The sequence below is a fragment of the Notolabrus celidotus genome, chromosome 19, assembly GCF_009762535.1.
Source record: "Notolabrus celidotus isolate fNotCel1 chromosome 19, fNotCel1.pri, whole genome shotgun sequence".
Lineage (NCBI taxonomy): Eukaryota > Metazoa > Chordata > Actinopteri > Labriformes > Labridae > Notolabrus > Notolabrus celidotus.
The window spans coordinates 21731661-21743402 of record NC_048290.1 but is presented as its reverse complement, the minus strand read 5'-3'; the positions used below and the strand labels follow the sequence as shown (position 1 = coordinate 21743402).

The 11742-nt window shown below is 40.6% G+C and overlaps 2 protein-coding genes across 2 annotated transcripts; one reads left to right on the top strand and one right to left on the bottom strand.

The window, feature by feature from the left end:
* The first annotated feature begins 635 nt into the window (after window positions 1-635).
* On the top strand, window positions 636-5453 carry LOC117831663 (zinc finger protein 436). The gene is made up of 2 exons (XM_034710459.1): window positions 636-977; window positions 2042-5453. Exons 1-2 carry the CDS (start codon window positions 743-745, stop codon window positions 3589-3591), a joined length of 1785 nt encoding a protein of 594 aa, XP_034566350.1. The 5' UTR covers window positions 636-742; the 3' UTR covers window positions 3592-5453.
* Window positions 5454-7224: 1771 nt separating this feature from the next.
* Window positions 7225-8115, bottom strand: LOC117831497 (proteinase-activated receptor 3). Its single transcript, XM_034710215.1, has one exon. It carries the CDS (start codon window positions 8113-8115, stop codon window positions 7225-7227), a length of 891 nt encoding a protein of 296 aa, XP_034566106.1.
* Window positions 8116-11742: the final 3627 nt, after the last annotated feature.

Below are 11742 nucleotides of genomic sequence, written 5' to 3'. Positions count from 1 at the left end.
GTGTCAAAGAAATTCTTAATTGACCCCTTTATAGTGTATCTTATCTTTTCTAGTTGAACATAGTACATGACCTCTCTTACCCAGTGTCCACATACAAGTGGCCATCGTTCTTTCCATTTTTGTAATATCATCCTTCTTGCTAAGAGAATACAAAAAGCTATCATGTTGGTCTGTTGTTTAGCCTGCGTAGTTTTTATAGTGCCACCAAGCTTTTTAGGTGAGGGAAAATAGGGATCTTGCTGTTGAAGCATGGGGAATGGCAACATCTTATGGAATGTTTACAATGCCAAATGAAATTATAATCAATATTTCAGAATAATTCCCACCAATAGAGTATATATATATGTTGGTGGGATGTGTAAGTTTGAATTATTCTGATCAAAATCTTATCTTATAACTGCTAACAGTGATTGTTTCCTTGATAAAAACGAGTTACCCCTGGTTGACTTCTAAAAAATAAATAAATATAACAATGAGCCAAAGAGCCAGTCTTTTGAACGGCTCTTTGAAAGGAACGGCTCCTCAAGATCCCCTTCCCTTCAAAGAGACACAAATCCCATCTCTATCACGTTCCACTCCAAACCGCTAGGGGGCGCTGGAGCTCAGCCTGACGTTTAAAAAAACAAAACATAGCAGCCTCTTCATTACGTCATAGTCATGCGACAGTCTCTGCTTTGTTTGTTCCGCACACGGCAGCAGAGCAGCGGAGCCACACACCCCTACACTTTGAACCAACAACACAATGTTGTTGTCTGCCGCCGCTGCCAGCCGGTCTAACATGGCCAGGCCGAATGACCTGAAGTTCTTCCTGGAGTCCTCCCTGAACGAGATCTTTAAAGCGACTGTTAGTGACATCCTGGATTCGGTGGACCGGACCCTGACCGAGTATCAGGACACAATACGGAGGATTGAGTCCGAAAACGAAGGCCTGAAGCAACAACTGTTTGCACAGAGGAGCACGGAGTCTGCTGCCAGAGGTAAGACTGTCTGCAGTGACGGAGGTTGTTTGTGTTTGTCTTTCATGCAGACTGCGACCTTTTTGTTCAAGCGTTTCCTGCATGGTCAGCAAATAGAGCCGACATGTCTGAGGTGTGTGTTTACCTGACCACAAATGAAAGGTTGTAACACCGACTGTAACCTGCAAGTTGACACAAACAGTCGTGAACTTGACTTGTCTCAGTACATTCAAAACAGACTTGATGTTAATCTTAATAAACCAGAACTACTTTAATCTGAACTTCACAGCTGCACATATGGAATATAATTGAATAGAATGTGCTTTATTCATCCCCCAAGGGGGAAATTCAGGTGTCTGGCAGGTACAATTATAAAAATCACATAAAACAAGTAATTCAGGTGTCTGTCGGCTCATCTCCCATTGGCTAGAGAGTTATGAAGCCTAATGGCTGCAGGGATGAATGATTTTCTGTATCTCTCAGTCCTGCAGTGCAGAGAGATGAGCTGTCCACTGCTGTTGTTTCTCTGGTCCACAAAGAAGTTGTGAAGTGGAATGATCTGTGTAATTTAGAATGGCCTCTAGCTTCTTCTGTGTGCATCTCTTCACCTCAGCCCTCAGTGAGTCCAACCTGGTTCCAATCACAGGGCCAGCTCTTTTCACTAGTTTGTCCAGTTGCCTTGCATCCTTGTGTTTTATACTGCTTCACCAGCAGACTGCAGCATAGAATAACACACTTGCCACCACAGACTGATAAAACATCTGCAGCATCTTTCTGCAGATGTGTAAGGATCTGAGCCTCCTTAAGAAAAAGAGGCGTCTCTGCCCCTTCCTGTAGAGTGCATCTGTGTTAAGGGACCAGTCCAACTTGTTGTCCAGGTGTACACCTAGATATTTCTAGGTTGGCAACACCCCGATGTCCACCCCTCGAATGTGAACTAGCTGATGGCAGAGCCTGGGACATAAGACAGAGGATGCAAAAGTGAAGATGCTGCTGACACCTGAAATAACTGCAAATAAGTCTGAAGTTGTTGCTGTCACCCTGTCAGTGTAATTTTGTTTATGTTTTGCCTTTTGGTCTTGCAGGTATTCATGAACAAGATACTTCCGAGTACTTTCTGACCTCAAAATGGAATAATCTACCCGTCAACTCCACACAGGGCATGTTCAAGGTGTCCATATGCAGCAGTGACAAGAAGAGCTTCAGGAGGAAGCAGAGGGACAAGGTGAGGGAAAGCGTTTCCTCTGCCTCTTATTCACCACAGACCAATGATACACTAGAAACACCACATCTGAGCACAGCAGAGGCATGCGTCTCAACCAATGACATGATATGTATAAAAACAGAGCCTGACGAGGGGGAAAGCAGTGCTATCGACCTCTCCCAGCCTCCATCTCTTCTCAATCTGTCAACGAGGCAGATTAAAGCTGAGAGCACAGAGGTGAATTGTAACAGTGATCAAACAGATGTGCCTCTGCTGCCCTCTACGGGCCTGGAACAAGACTCTGAGGACAGTAAGAGTGAAATAAAAGACACTGTTGTTTCTGACAGCTACATTAAGACTGAAGAAGAAGAGCAGGAAGAGGCTTTGCAATGCAGCGATGATTTGTCTAATGAAGAGTTGAAGCATGAATTAGAACATTACCCTGAATCTGAAGTAACTCAGGAGGGAGCGAGCAGTCAGGTTGAAGCAGCGGCTCCTGAGGAAAATAATCCAGCACCTGCTGCTCCTGCAGAAGAGGTTCCTGACAATGTTTTGCGCTGCCCCTCATGTCCTAAAACATTTACTCGAGCAACCTCGCTCAATATTCACCTTAGGACTCACACTGGTGAGAAGGCCCACACTTGCTGTTACTGTGGGAAACGCTTTGGCCGTGCCGATCTCCTCAAATCCCACAAGAGAACGCACACAGGAGAGAAACCGTACAGCTGCAACCTGTGCAGCAAAACATACGCCCATCCCAGCCAGCTTAGGATACACAAACGCACCCACACCGGAGAGAGGCCGTACTGCTGCACGCATTGTGGAAGGCGCTTCAATGAGCCCAACCAGCTCAAAGTTCATGTGCGGACTCACACTGGGGAGAAGCCGTACAGCTGCCGGGAGTGTGGGAAATCTTTCAGCAACGCAGGAAACCTTCGAATACACGAGAGGATCCACACAGGTGAGAAGCCGTACTGCTGCACGCAATGCGGGAAGAGATTCAACGGCTTAGGTGACCTAAAAACACACTACAGGATTCACACAGGAGAGCGGCCGTACAGCTGCAAGCTCTGCAAGAAGACCTTCAGCCAGACGGGCCACCTCACCATTCACATGCGGATGCACACAGGAGAGAGGCCGTACAGCTGCGACGAGTGCGGCAAGACGTTCACAGTGGCCAGCAGCCTCAAACTGCACCAGAGAACTCACACGGGAGAGAAGGGGTACAGTTGCTCGCACTGTACCAAGAGCTTCAGCAGGGCGGCTCACCTGAAAAGACACGAGCTGGTTCACACCAAAGAGAAGTTTTTTATCTGCCACCTGTGCGGGAAGAGCTACAGCGACCAGTCGTCTCTGAGGAAGCACCTGAAGAGGCACACTGCCGTGACGCAGAAGAGTGTGGGCAAGGAAAGCACCAGCAAGCCTGAATAAACCTCACCCAACTGAGAGAATGACCACGAACTCTCTGAGATGAGTTATAGAAAAAGACAGAATAAGTGTTGTACGTGAAACAAGGTCACCTTTAATCAAGGTCTATTTCCTAGCTTTTTGTCCAGAGCTTTCAGGCTCATTTGAATGGGATGTTCCTATTATTATTATCTTTATTTAAATTAGAAAATTATACCATTCTGTAATATTTCCTGTTTTCTAAAATCTATTCCTGATTTTAGATTTCTGCTTAGACATTACACTTTGTCTCTTTTGTTTATAACTTGAAATCAGTTTATCTTTGTCCTCTAAAACTTCAACCTTGCCAAGCTAATATATTATATTTCAGTTCAATCTTCTTTCGATGCAGTTGATTTTTGCATCAAATGCTTCTTAATGTAAAAAAAAAATCTACTCAGCAGCGTAGGAACATTTGCACAGCTTTGTTAATTAAACTGGACTTCCAGTTTTTATGTACTTCATTGCTGTTTTGAAAGCTCCATAAAAAGCTACCAAATGGACCGTGGGTTGAGATTTTTTATTGAGCTGCTGTCATCGGGCTGAGATGGACACGGACACTCAATATGGGATGTATCTGGTACAGTGCACAACACTGCTGTCCAATCTCTACTGTGTTTTAAGTAAGTCCAAATATCTACCTGTACTGTACGGTAAATTACTTTGTTTTGATTGATGAACTCTAAGATTCCACCTGTAGTATTCTCTGGACTCGGCTGTGTAAAGAGTTACAGACTGAAAGAGGGACCCTTCATGAACACTTTAAAATAAATGTTATTTATTAGATGTCGGTGGGGTTACCGCACCTGGACCAGGGTCAGTAGAAAATAACAATATGATTGTTGAATAATTAGGATGTTCTTATACTTTAGTCGTAGCTGGGTGTGGTCAGAAATGTGTGATGAAATCAGTGTTTTGAATGGGAAAATCCTTAATATATTGCTGTATATAGCTTAATCTATACAGGCAGCATCTAATCCAAGAATGTTTGTGTTATAATGTTACTGATAATATTATCGCTAATATTTAGTATAAATTGCCATAGTACATACTCTACCAGTCAAAAGTTTGGACACACCTTCTCATTCAAGGGTTTGTATTTATTGTAGTTATTTGAAACAGATTAATACAAAATACATCAAAACTATGAAAGAACATATATGGAATTATTTCATGAACAAAAAAGTGTGAAACAAACCAGAATATGTTTTATGTTTTAGATTCTGTAAAGTAGCCCCTTTTTCCTTCATGACAGCTTTGCCCACATTTGGTATTCTCTCAGTCTGCTTCATGAAGTGGTCTCCTGGGATGGGTTCTAATTAACATGAGCCTTGTCAAGAGTTCATTTGTAGAATGACTTGCCTTCTTAATGTGTTTGAGACCATCAGTTGTGTTGTTCAGAGGTAGGGTTAGTACACAATGGATAGCCCTATTTGACTACTGTTGTAATCGATAATTTGGCAAAACCAGATTATTTCATAGTTTTGATGTCTTCAGTTTTAAACTATAATGTCAAAAATAATTAAAATAAATGAAAACCATTGAATGAGATGGTGTGTCCAAACGTTTGACTGGTAGTGTACATAGTAAATTAATCGTTTAGTAAGCCACGCTAAGCAATGAATGTCAGATTATATTTATTTCAGGTTGTGTTACCCAAAGCCTTGCTTCCTAACATGAGCATACAGGAGGAAGCTGTCATGTTGATGATGATAGGACTTCTTTTTGCTGCAGCAACTGGATGTTACACATGCAAAGCGATGTGAGTGTTTGCTGCAATCAGTTAATTGTGACTTTTTATGTGTGTGATTTGTGTCTTAAATTAAAGAGAAACATTAACCAGGTCAGAGTTTGTATGTTTCATTTACACTTTTATTTATTGAATGCAAAAACTGCTCTATGTGTTTACTAAAATACAAATACATTATCTTTACATTTTTTGTGCAAATGGAAAATATGAGGCAAAATGCAGGGGTTACCATTCATTCACTAGAGGATAAAACAAAAATGTTTTTCTATCACAGAGATCACCTCGTGGCTGAGTTTGTTCTTTACATTATACAGTAAACACAGTCTTTGTCAATGTGACATTGAGTTTCTCCATGAAATTGTGGAATACATGAAGTAAATAGTTGACCTCACTGTGAGAAGTGCTACACTAGGGACTCAACTCATTTAATAACAAAGAAGAAGAAAGTGTCATACTGTAACTCTGAAGGTATTTACCAGACCATGAATATCCATTTGGTTTTATTTCACCCTTAATTTGATATTTCACTGATTCCATTGAGACTTATGGAGATTAATACTTCTTCAAAATGTTAAATGTGACATTAAATATTTCTATTTAAATAACAGTAAGTAACCGTTTATATGAATACAAGTTCCATATTTCTTTCCAAGTCTTATTTTCCAATGATCTGATTGTATTGTTTTTCAGTTGGTCCTTTTTTTCCTTATGAATCAACATGGGTTCACATTGATAAATGCAGTGAAAAATTAATGACACAATTTCTCAATCTGAGGTGGCAACTTCATATTCTAAGTCAACACGTCTGGTTTACTATCATATCCAACAGGATAAAACGTAAGTAATGATCATAGACTGTACAAATAAGGGAAGTAGTATCCGTGACGTCACCCATCTGTTTCTGAAGCGCTGTTTTGAAGCCAATCGTCGACGGGAGCTATATTGGACATTCTGAAGTCAACCTAACTGCTGTCAAGCTAGTGTGAGGTAAAGAGGCGGGCTTTGAGCCTCCTAGCCAACAGCTACAGTGTTCCCGCCTGTCAATCAAGTCAGCTGTGCCTCTCATAATGGAAAACTCAAAATCTTAATAACTTTGAAATTGCCACGTTATGGAAAAAAAATGTACCCCCAGTACAGTGTGTGCCGATCGAGGAGTGAGCTATCCAGGCTACACTAGTCTTTTGTACCAGGCTGTAAACATGTTCATTTCTGCTGTAAAGATCGGCTTTTTTGAATTTGTGTGTATGTGGTTTCCAGTACATCTGGAGCCAGCCTCAAGTGGACACTCGATAAACTGCAGTTTGTAACACTTCCATATTGGCTTCAATTCTCGCGACTGGAGGTTGCCTCTTTGAAATGACCTAGAATATGGATGAGTCATAAAATTGTTCATTGACTTAGTTTGTACAAATCAACCAATGGTTCATTGTCTTATTGTTTACCAGCCATTAAAAAGGAAAGTCAACATTTTCTTCTCAGTGAGCATTCAAGGTAATGGTAGGATGGGTTTTGTTTCCTCTGACGCAGCCAGGAAAGCTTAGAAAGCTAGGCCAACTGCCTGCTAGCAGTACACTCATCAATCTTCTCATCTAATGCACTTCCACAAAGTGATTTACAGTGACTGTGGTTCTCAAAATAAATTGCAAAATCTTCACTAAAGCTAAAGATTCAGAATTGACAAACATTATGTTGTGCTTTGCTACAGCCAAGAACTTTTATCTTTGAAGGCAATGATCCACCCAAAAGCAGGGGGGACTGCACGAACATCTTTTTACTGCAGATCAAGCAAACACACAAAGTATCCTATAAAAAAAAGATGTATTAGTATGAAACCATTTTCAGCCCATAAAACACACACTCCTGTATCTCTATGGGATTGGTGTGTCGCCTCTCTTGCAACAGCTGACACTCCACGGCAGCTTCTCTTTGGACAAGTAGAGCATCGGCTGAATGCTGCTGCTGAAGTCCATCAAGCCGAACGCTACATAATGAATGTAGCACCGAAACACGTCTGGAGAGAAGTAGTGCTGAAAGGGGAACAGAGCCACTGGAGGGAAGTAGTTGAACACAATGATGGCGAGGATGATGAGGACCATCTTGAACGCTCTCTTCTTCACAGGATGCATCTCGTCCCTGCCGGGCCCGGACTGCCGCAGCACCCAAAGGATCGCAATGTTGCAGTAAACCATGAAGATGAACGCTGCAAGGATCATCCCTGTGAAGACCTTCTCAAAGTTGACAATGTTGCCCACACATTTGGCCGCAGCGTAGGCTAAAGTGATCAACCACACAACCAGAGCCAGGACCGCTCGGTGCTTGCGATCTTTGAGTTCGGTGAAGGTGATGGGGTGAACTACGGCCATGTAGCGGTCCAGGCAGATGCAAGCAAGTAAAAGTGGCGAGGAGTCCTTGATGCCGTAGAAGAAGCGCAGGACATACCAGGTGCTGCTGTTATTGAGGAAGACTATGTTGGCCAGCTCAAGGGGAGGGATGAGGCAGAAGAAGACATCCAGGATGGCCAGGTGGAGGATGAATATGTCTGAGGTAGAGGAGTCACCCTTGTTCTTGTGGATGAGCCACAGCACCATGAGGTTGGCTGGGATGCCTAAGAACATGTTGATGAACTGCAAACCAAGGTACCAAATGATTACGGCGGGCATGTCTTTGCAGCGCTCGTACACTGTCTTCTCGCTGCCGGTGTAGTTGAGGGGTCTGTGAGAGACGTAGAGCAGGGACGAGTTGACGTACAAAACCTCCATGATGGCAGGACTTCAGGATGATGTCTTCAGAAGTTGCTAACCAGAGGAACAAAGATCTGAAAGGGAAATAAAACAAAAAAAAAAAATCAGGCTGAGCTTTTAGAGACAACAGATGTGTTGCAATACTACAGAAGTTATCTCTAATACAGACTCTGTATAAAAATGTAGATTCTGAGATTAGATTTTGGTATTGGTAGTGTTCTGGCTTCCTTTTATAGTCTGAGTAGCATTGTCCTGTAGCTTTTAAGCTAGCATTGGCTGTATCTGGTTAAACAATCCATGTGGAGAGCAAAAGGGACTGAACACAAGCTGGTACTATACAGAAATGGATCCTATGAGCTGTCATAAGATGAAGATTTAGCTTCAACCGACAGATTTTAATCCGCATGAAAGTTTAGCTAACATCTCTCTTTGACGTTTACTCTAAACATATGCAACATATTAGCTTCTCAAGTTTCCAGCTAAAGCTTTAACAATAATAATAATAATAATAATAATAATAATAATAACTTTGTTTATATAGCACCTTTAAAAACAAATGTTTACAAAGTGCTTTGTCAAACAAAGTGGTTCAAATAACAAAGAAAACATTAAGACAACAAGGAGGAATTTTAACAATACAAAAAAGCAGCAGCACAAGACGTTAAAAAGAATACATGTAAATTCAACAGAATTAAGTGGTGGGACAATGGACCAGTAAATCATTGTTGAGAGGTTTTTTCAAGGGTAAATAGATAAAGTAAAAATGGATAAGTAAACAAAAGTATTAGGAAAAGTGAAAAGGATAAATTATGAACATTAAAATGCTAAATGAAAAATAATAATAAATTTAATAATAATAATAATAATGATTATAAATTAAACTATAAATAATGAAATAAGTCACTGACTCATATGGGGAAAAAAGTTTTGTCATGTTTCGCTAACTGCTGGTTTCAATCTTTCATGTTGTAAACTGTCTTTTAGGCTAGGAAGATAACATCCCCTGAGTAAGTTAGCATTAGCCTACAAAGAAAAATCTAGCAGATTTGTACATTCCTTTCTTTGTGTGCTGAGCTGTGTTTCTGCTACCTTAGCCAAGGAGATACTGTCAACACCTGAATGACAGTTGGCGTTAGCTTTAGCTTTAACTAAAGCTAACACAAAAAGTCAATCAAAGGTACTAATTCTCAGTTCAGGGTGCCTGGACACATTCAAGGTGTACTAAAATAAATCGGTGGGACCAATAGACACTTGAAGGGATTACAGAGTATATAAATGTTCCCTTCATGTGCCAAACCCAATAGTCGAAGCATTGATGACCACTACAATTATTCAAATTACCCAACCTGAGAAGAAAACATCCCTCCTCAGTTCAGTTTTAATAACCTTTTGATGAAGAGTCATTTGAATAAAAAGCGTCATTTTATGGAGTCCCAAGCCTCTAGGGTAGGGAACTACAGATATAAAGCCCTGATGTTGTTTGAATAAAGTGTGCGTGGGACGTTAAAAGATTTGGTAAGCCTGGTTTGGAGTATATATATTTTTAAGTCTGATTAACTGTTGAAGTCGTCTATTTTGTTGTGATGTAATATTAATGACTCACTTTGGGAACTCCCTTTAGTTTAAAGCATTTTCAAGTATATGAAACTTATATCTTAACATGTATTCATTTAAAACTAGCATTGGGATGTTTAATCGTTCTTTTGTTGAAATGATTGTAGCATCATGATAGAGCTTTAATGCCAAACTGAGGGCAAATTTTGTCAATTGGTTATTTTTAACTCGAAAGTCCTAACTGAGGGAAATGAGCAGGTTTGTATAACAGGGTGTTTACTACTGACCACTCATGATGCTTATCTTAATATTCATGTCATAGGGTCGCCGTTGGCCTAGCGGTCTAAGCGTGTGCCCGATATACAGAGGCTATAGTCCTCGTTGCAGAGGTTGCAGGCTCGATTCCAGCCTCGATTCCAGCATCGACCATTTATTGCATGTCCTCCCCCTCTCTCTACGCCCCACATATCCTGTCTCTCCTCAGCTGTTCTATCGAATACAGGCAAAAATGCCATAAAATTTTCCTTTAAAAAAATATATTCATATCATTCACCCAATGTAGAGAGAAAATACTGTATAAAAGCACCAGCTATTGAATAGTGAGATAAGTACCATGTGTGACTAATTAAACTTCTGTGGACTTTTAACACTCATCACTGAAGAGAAGTTTTAGCAGAAGGGAACTGACACTTACTAAAATAGTCTTATCAGATATCACACTTCAAGATCATATCACCAAAGCAAAATGATAAACCTGACCGTAATACTGTCTATAACAAAAAAATGTCATGTTGATAAAACTTCAGATCACTGTAGAGCATTTAAACAGTAGTCTTTGGCATGCACAGTTGTGAAAATTTTAAAAGAAAAACATGTTTAAAGAGATAATGAAGTGGATCAAAATACAAATTTAGTCCTCATTCAGAGAAATAGTTAGATTAAAAATCTGGTATGACAGTGAAAACAAGTCAAACGTCACAATCAATGTGATGAACCCTTTTTGTCAAATATGATAAAAAGTAGTAAAAATGAAAAGAAGAATCATACAGAGGTCAAATGTAAATCATATCCATGTATCCTCTTACCTTTAATCAGTTCCAAGTCTACTAATGAAGTGATCCCCTTCTCTGCATTACTGTCACAGTGTCTCTCTCTCTTTAACCCATTTCCTTTTTCACACACTATCTTATTTGCAGCAGAGTGTGTGGGCCACACAGTGACATGGCTGTGGTTTGTATCTGCTTTTAATGAAAGGGCAGGATTGTTTGCAGGTACTCCTATATGTTTCCACAGAGTCAACAGGCGGCACATATTACTATCTCTGTATCTATGGGTGACATGTAAATGTGCAACCTGCCTGTATAAAGGGAGTGTTGTCTGCTGCAGAGCATACAATCTAATTAAGCCAACAGTGAAAGACACTGCTGAAAGTCTGAAACTCATTTCAAGCACAATAAATGTTTGTACAGTTTTGATTTAAAGGAACAAAAATGAGACTCACCTGGTCAAAGGCGACTTGCAGCAAACTTCTTGCTGTCCCTGATCTCCACCTGGTCCTTGTTGTTCTTGTGTACCTTCGTCCCAGTTTGAGCAAAAACTGAGCCTCTACATCAAATTGCATAAAACGGAAAACATATTTTGGAAGATGACCCAACTCTTCTGGGATCCTGCTCCGGTCTGATCATCCAATCAGAGCACTCAGATGAGGGATGGATCTCCCGCTGGATGCTACAATGTTCATATTTGGCCCATAAACATCATTCACATTGTTTAGTTTAAAAAATGAAATAATCATAAAATAAGGATGATATACATGAGAGTGACCTATGGGGGTGAAATGTAGGGCAGGTTTGTGTGGAGGACATATTGTTGAAAGCCTATTTCCATTCACACCGATTGGCAATGATGCAACAAACAAATGGTGCCTGACGGAAAATCGTCAGTAAACAAGTGATGCAACATGTCCACAAAATCACTTCTGATTCAATTCAGTGTAAGAGTGTGTAATATGTTACATGAGAGTGACATGTTAAAGGTGTGATGTCCATCAGGTTGGTTTGTGCTGCTCCCAAAGTGCAGATCATCTCATGA

Excerpts from the sequence above, each read along its gene's own strand:
- LOC117831663 (XM_034710459.1), top strand. The coding sequence starts at position 743 with ATGTTGTTGTCTGCCGCCGCTGCCAGCCGGTCTAACATGGCCAGGCCG. Across the intron at positions 978-2,041 it reads CACGGAGTCTGCTGCCAGAG|GTATTCATGAACAAGATACT; the intron begins GTAAGACTGTCT and ends TTGGTCTTGCAG.
- LOC117831497 (XM_034710215.1), bottom strand. The coding sequence starts at position 8,115 with ATGGAGGTTTTGTACGTCAACTCGTCCCTGCTCTACGTCTCTCACAGA.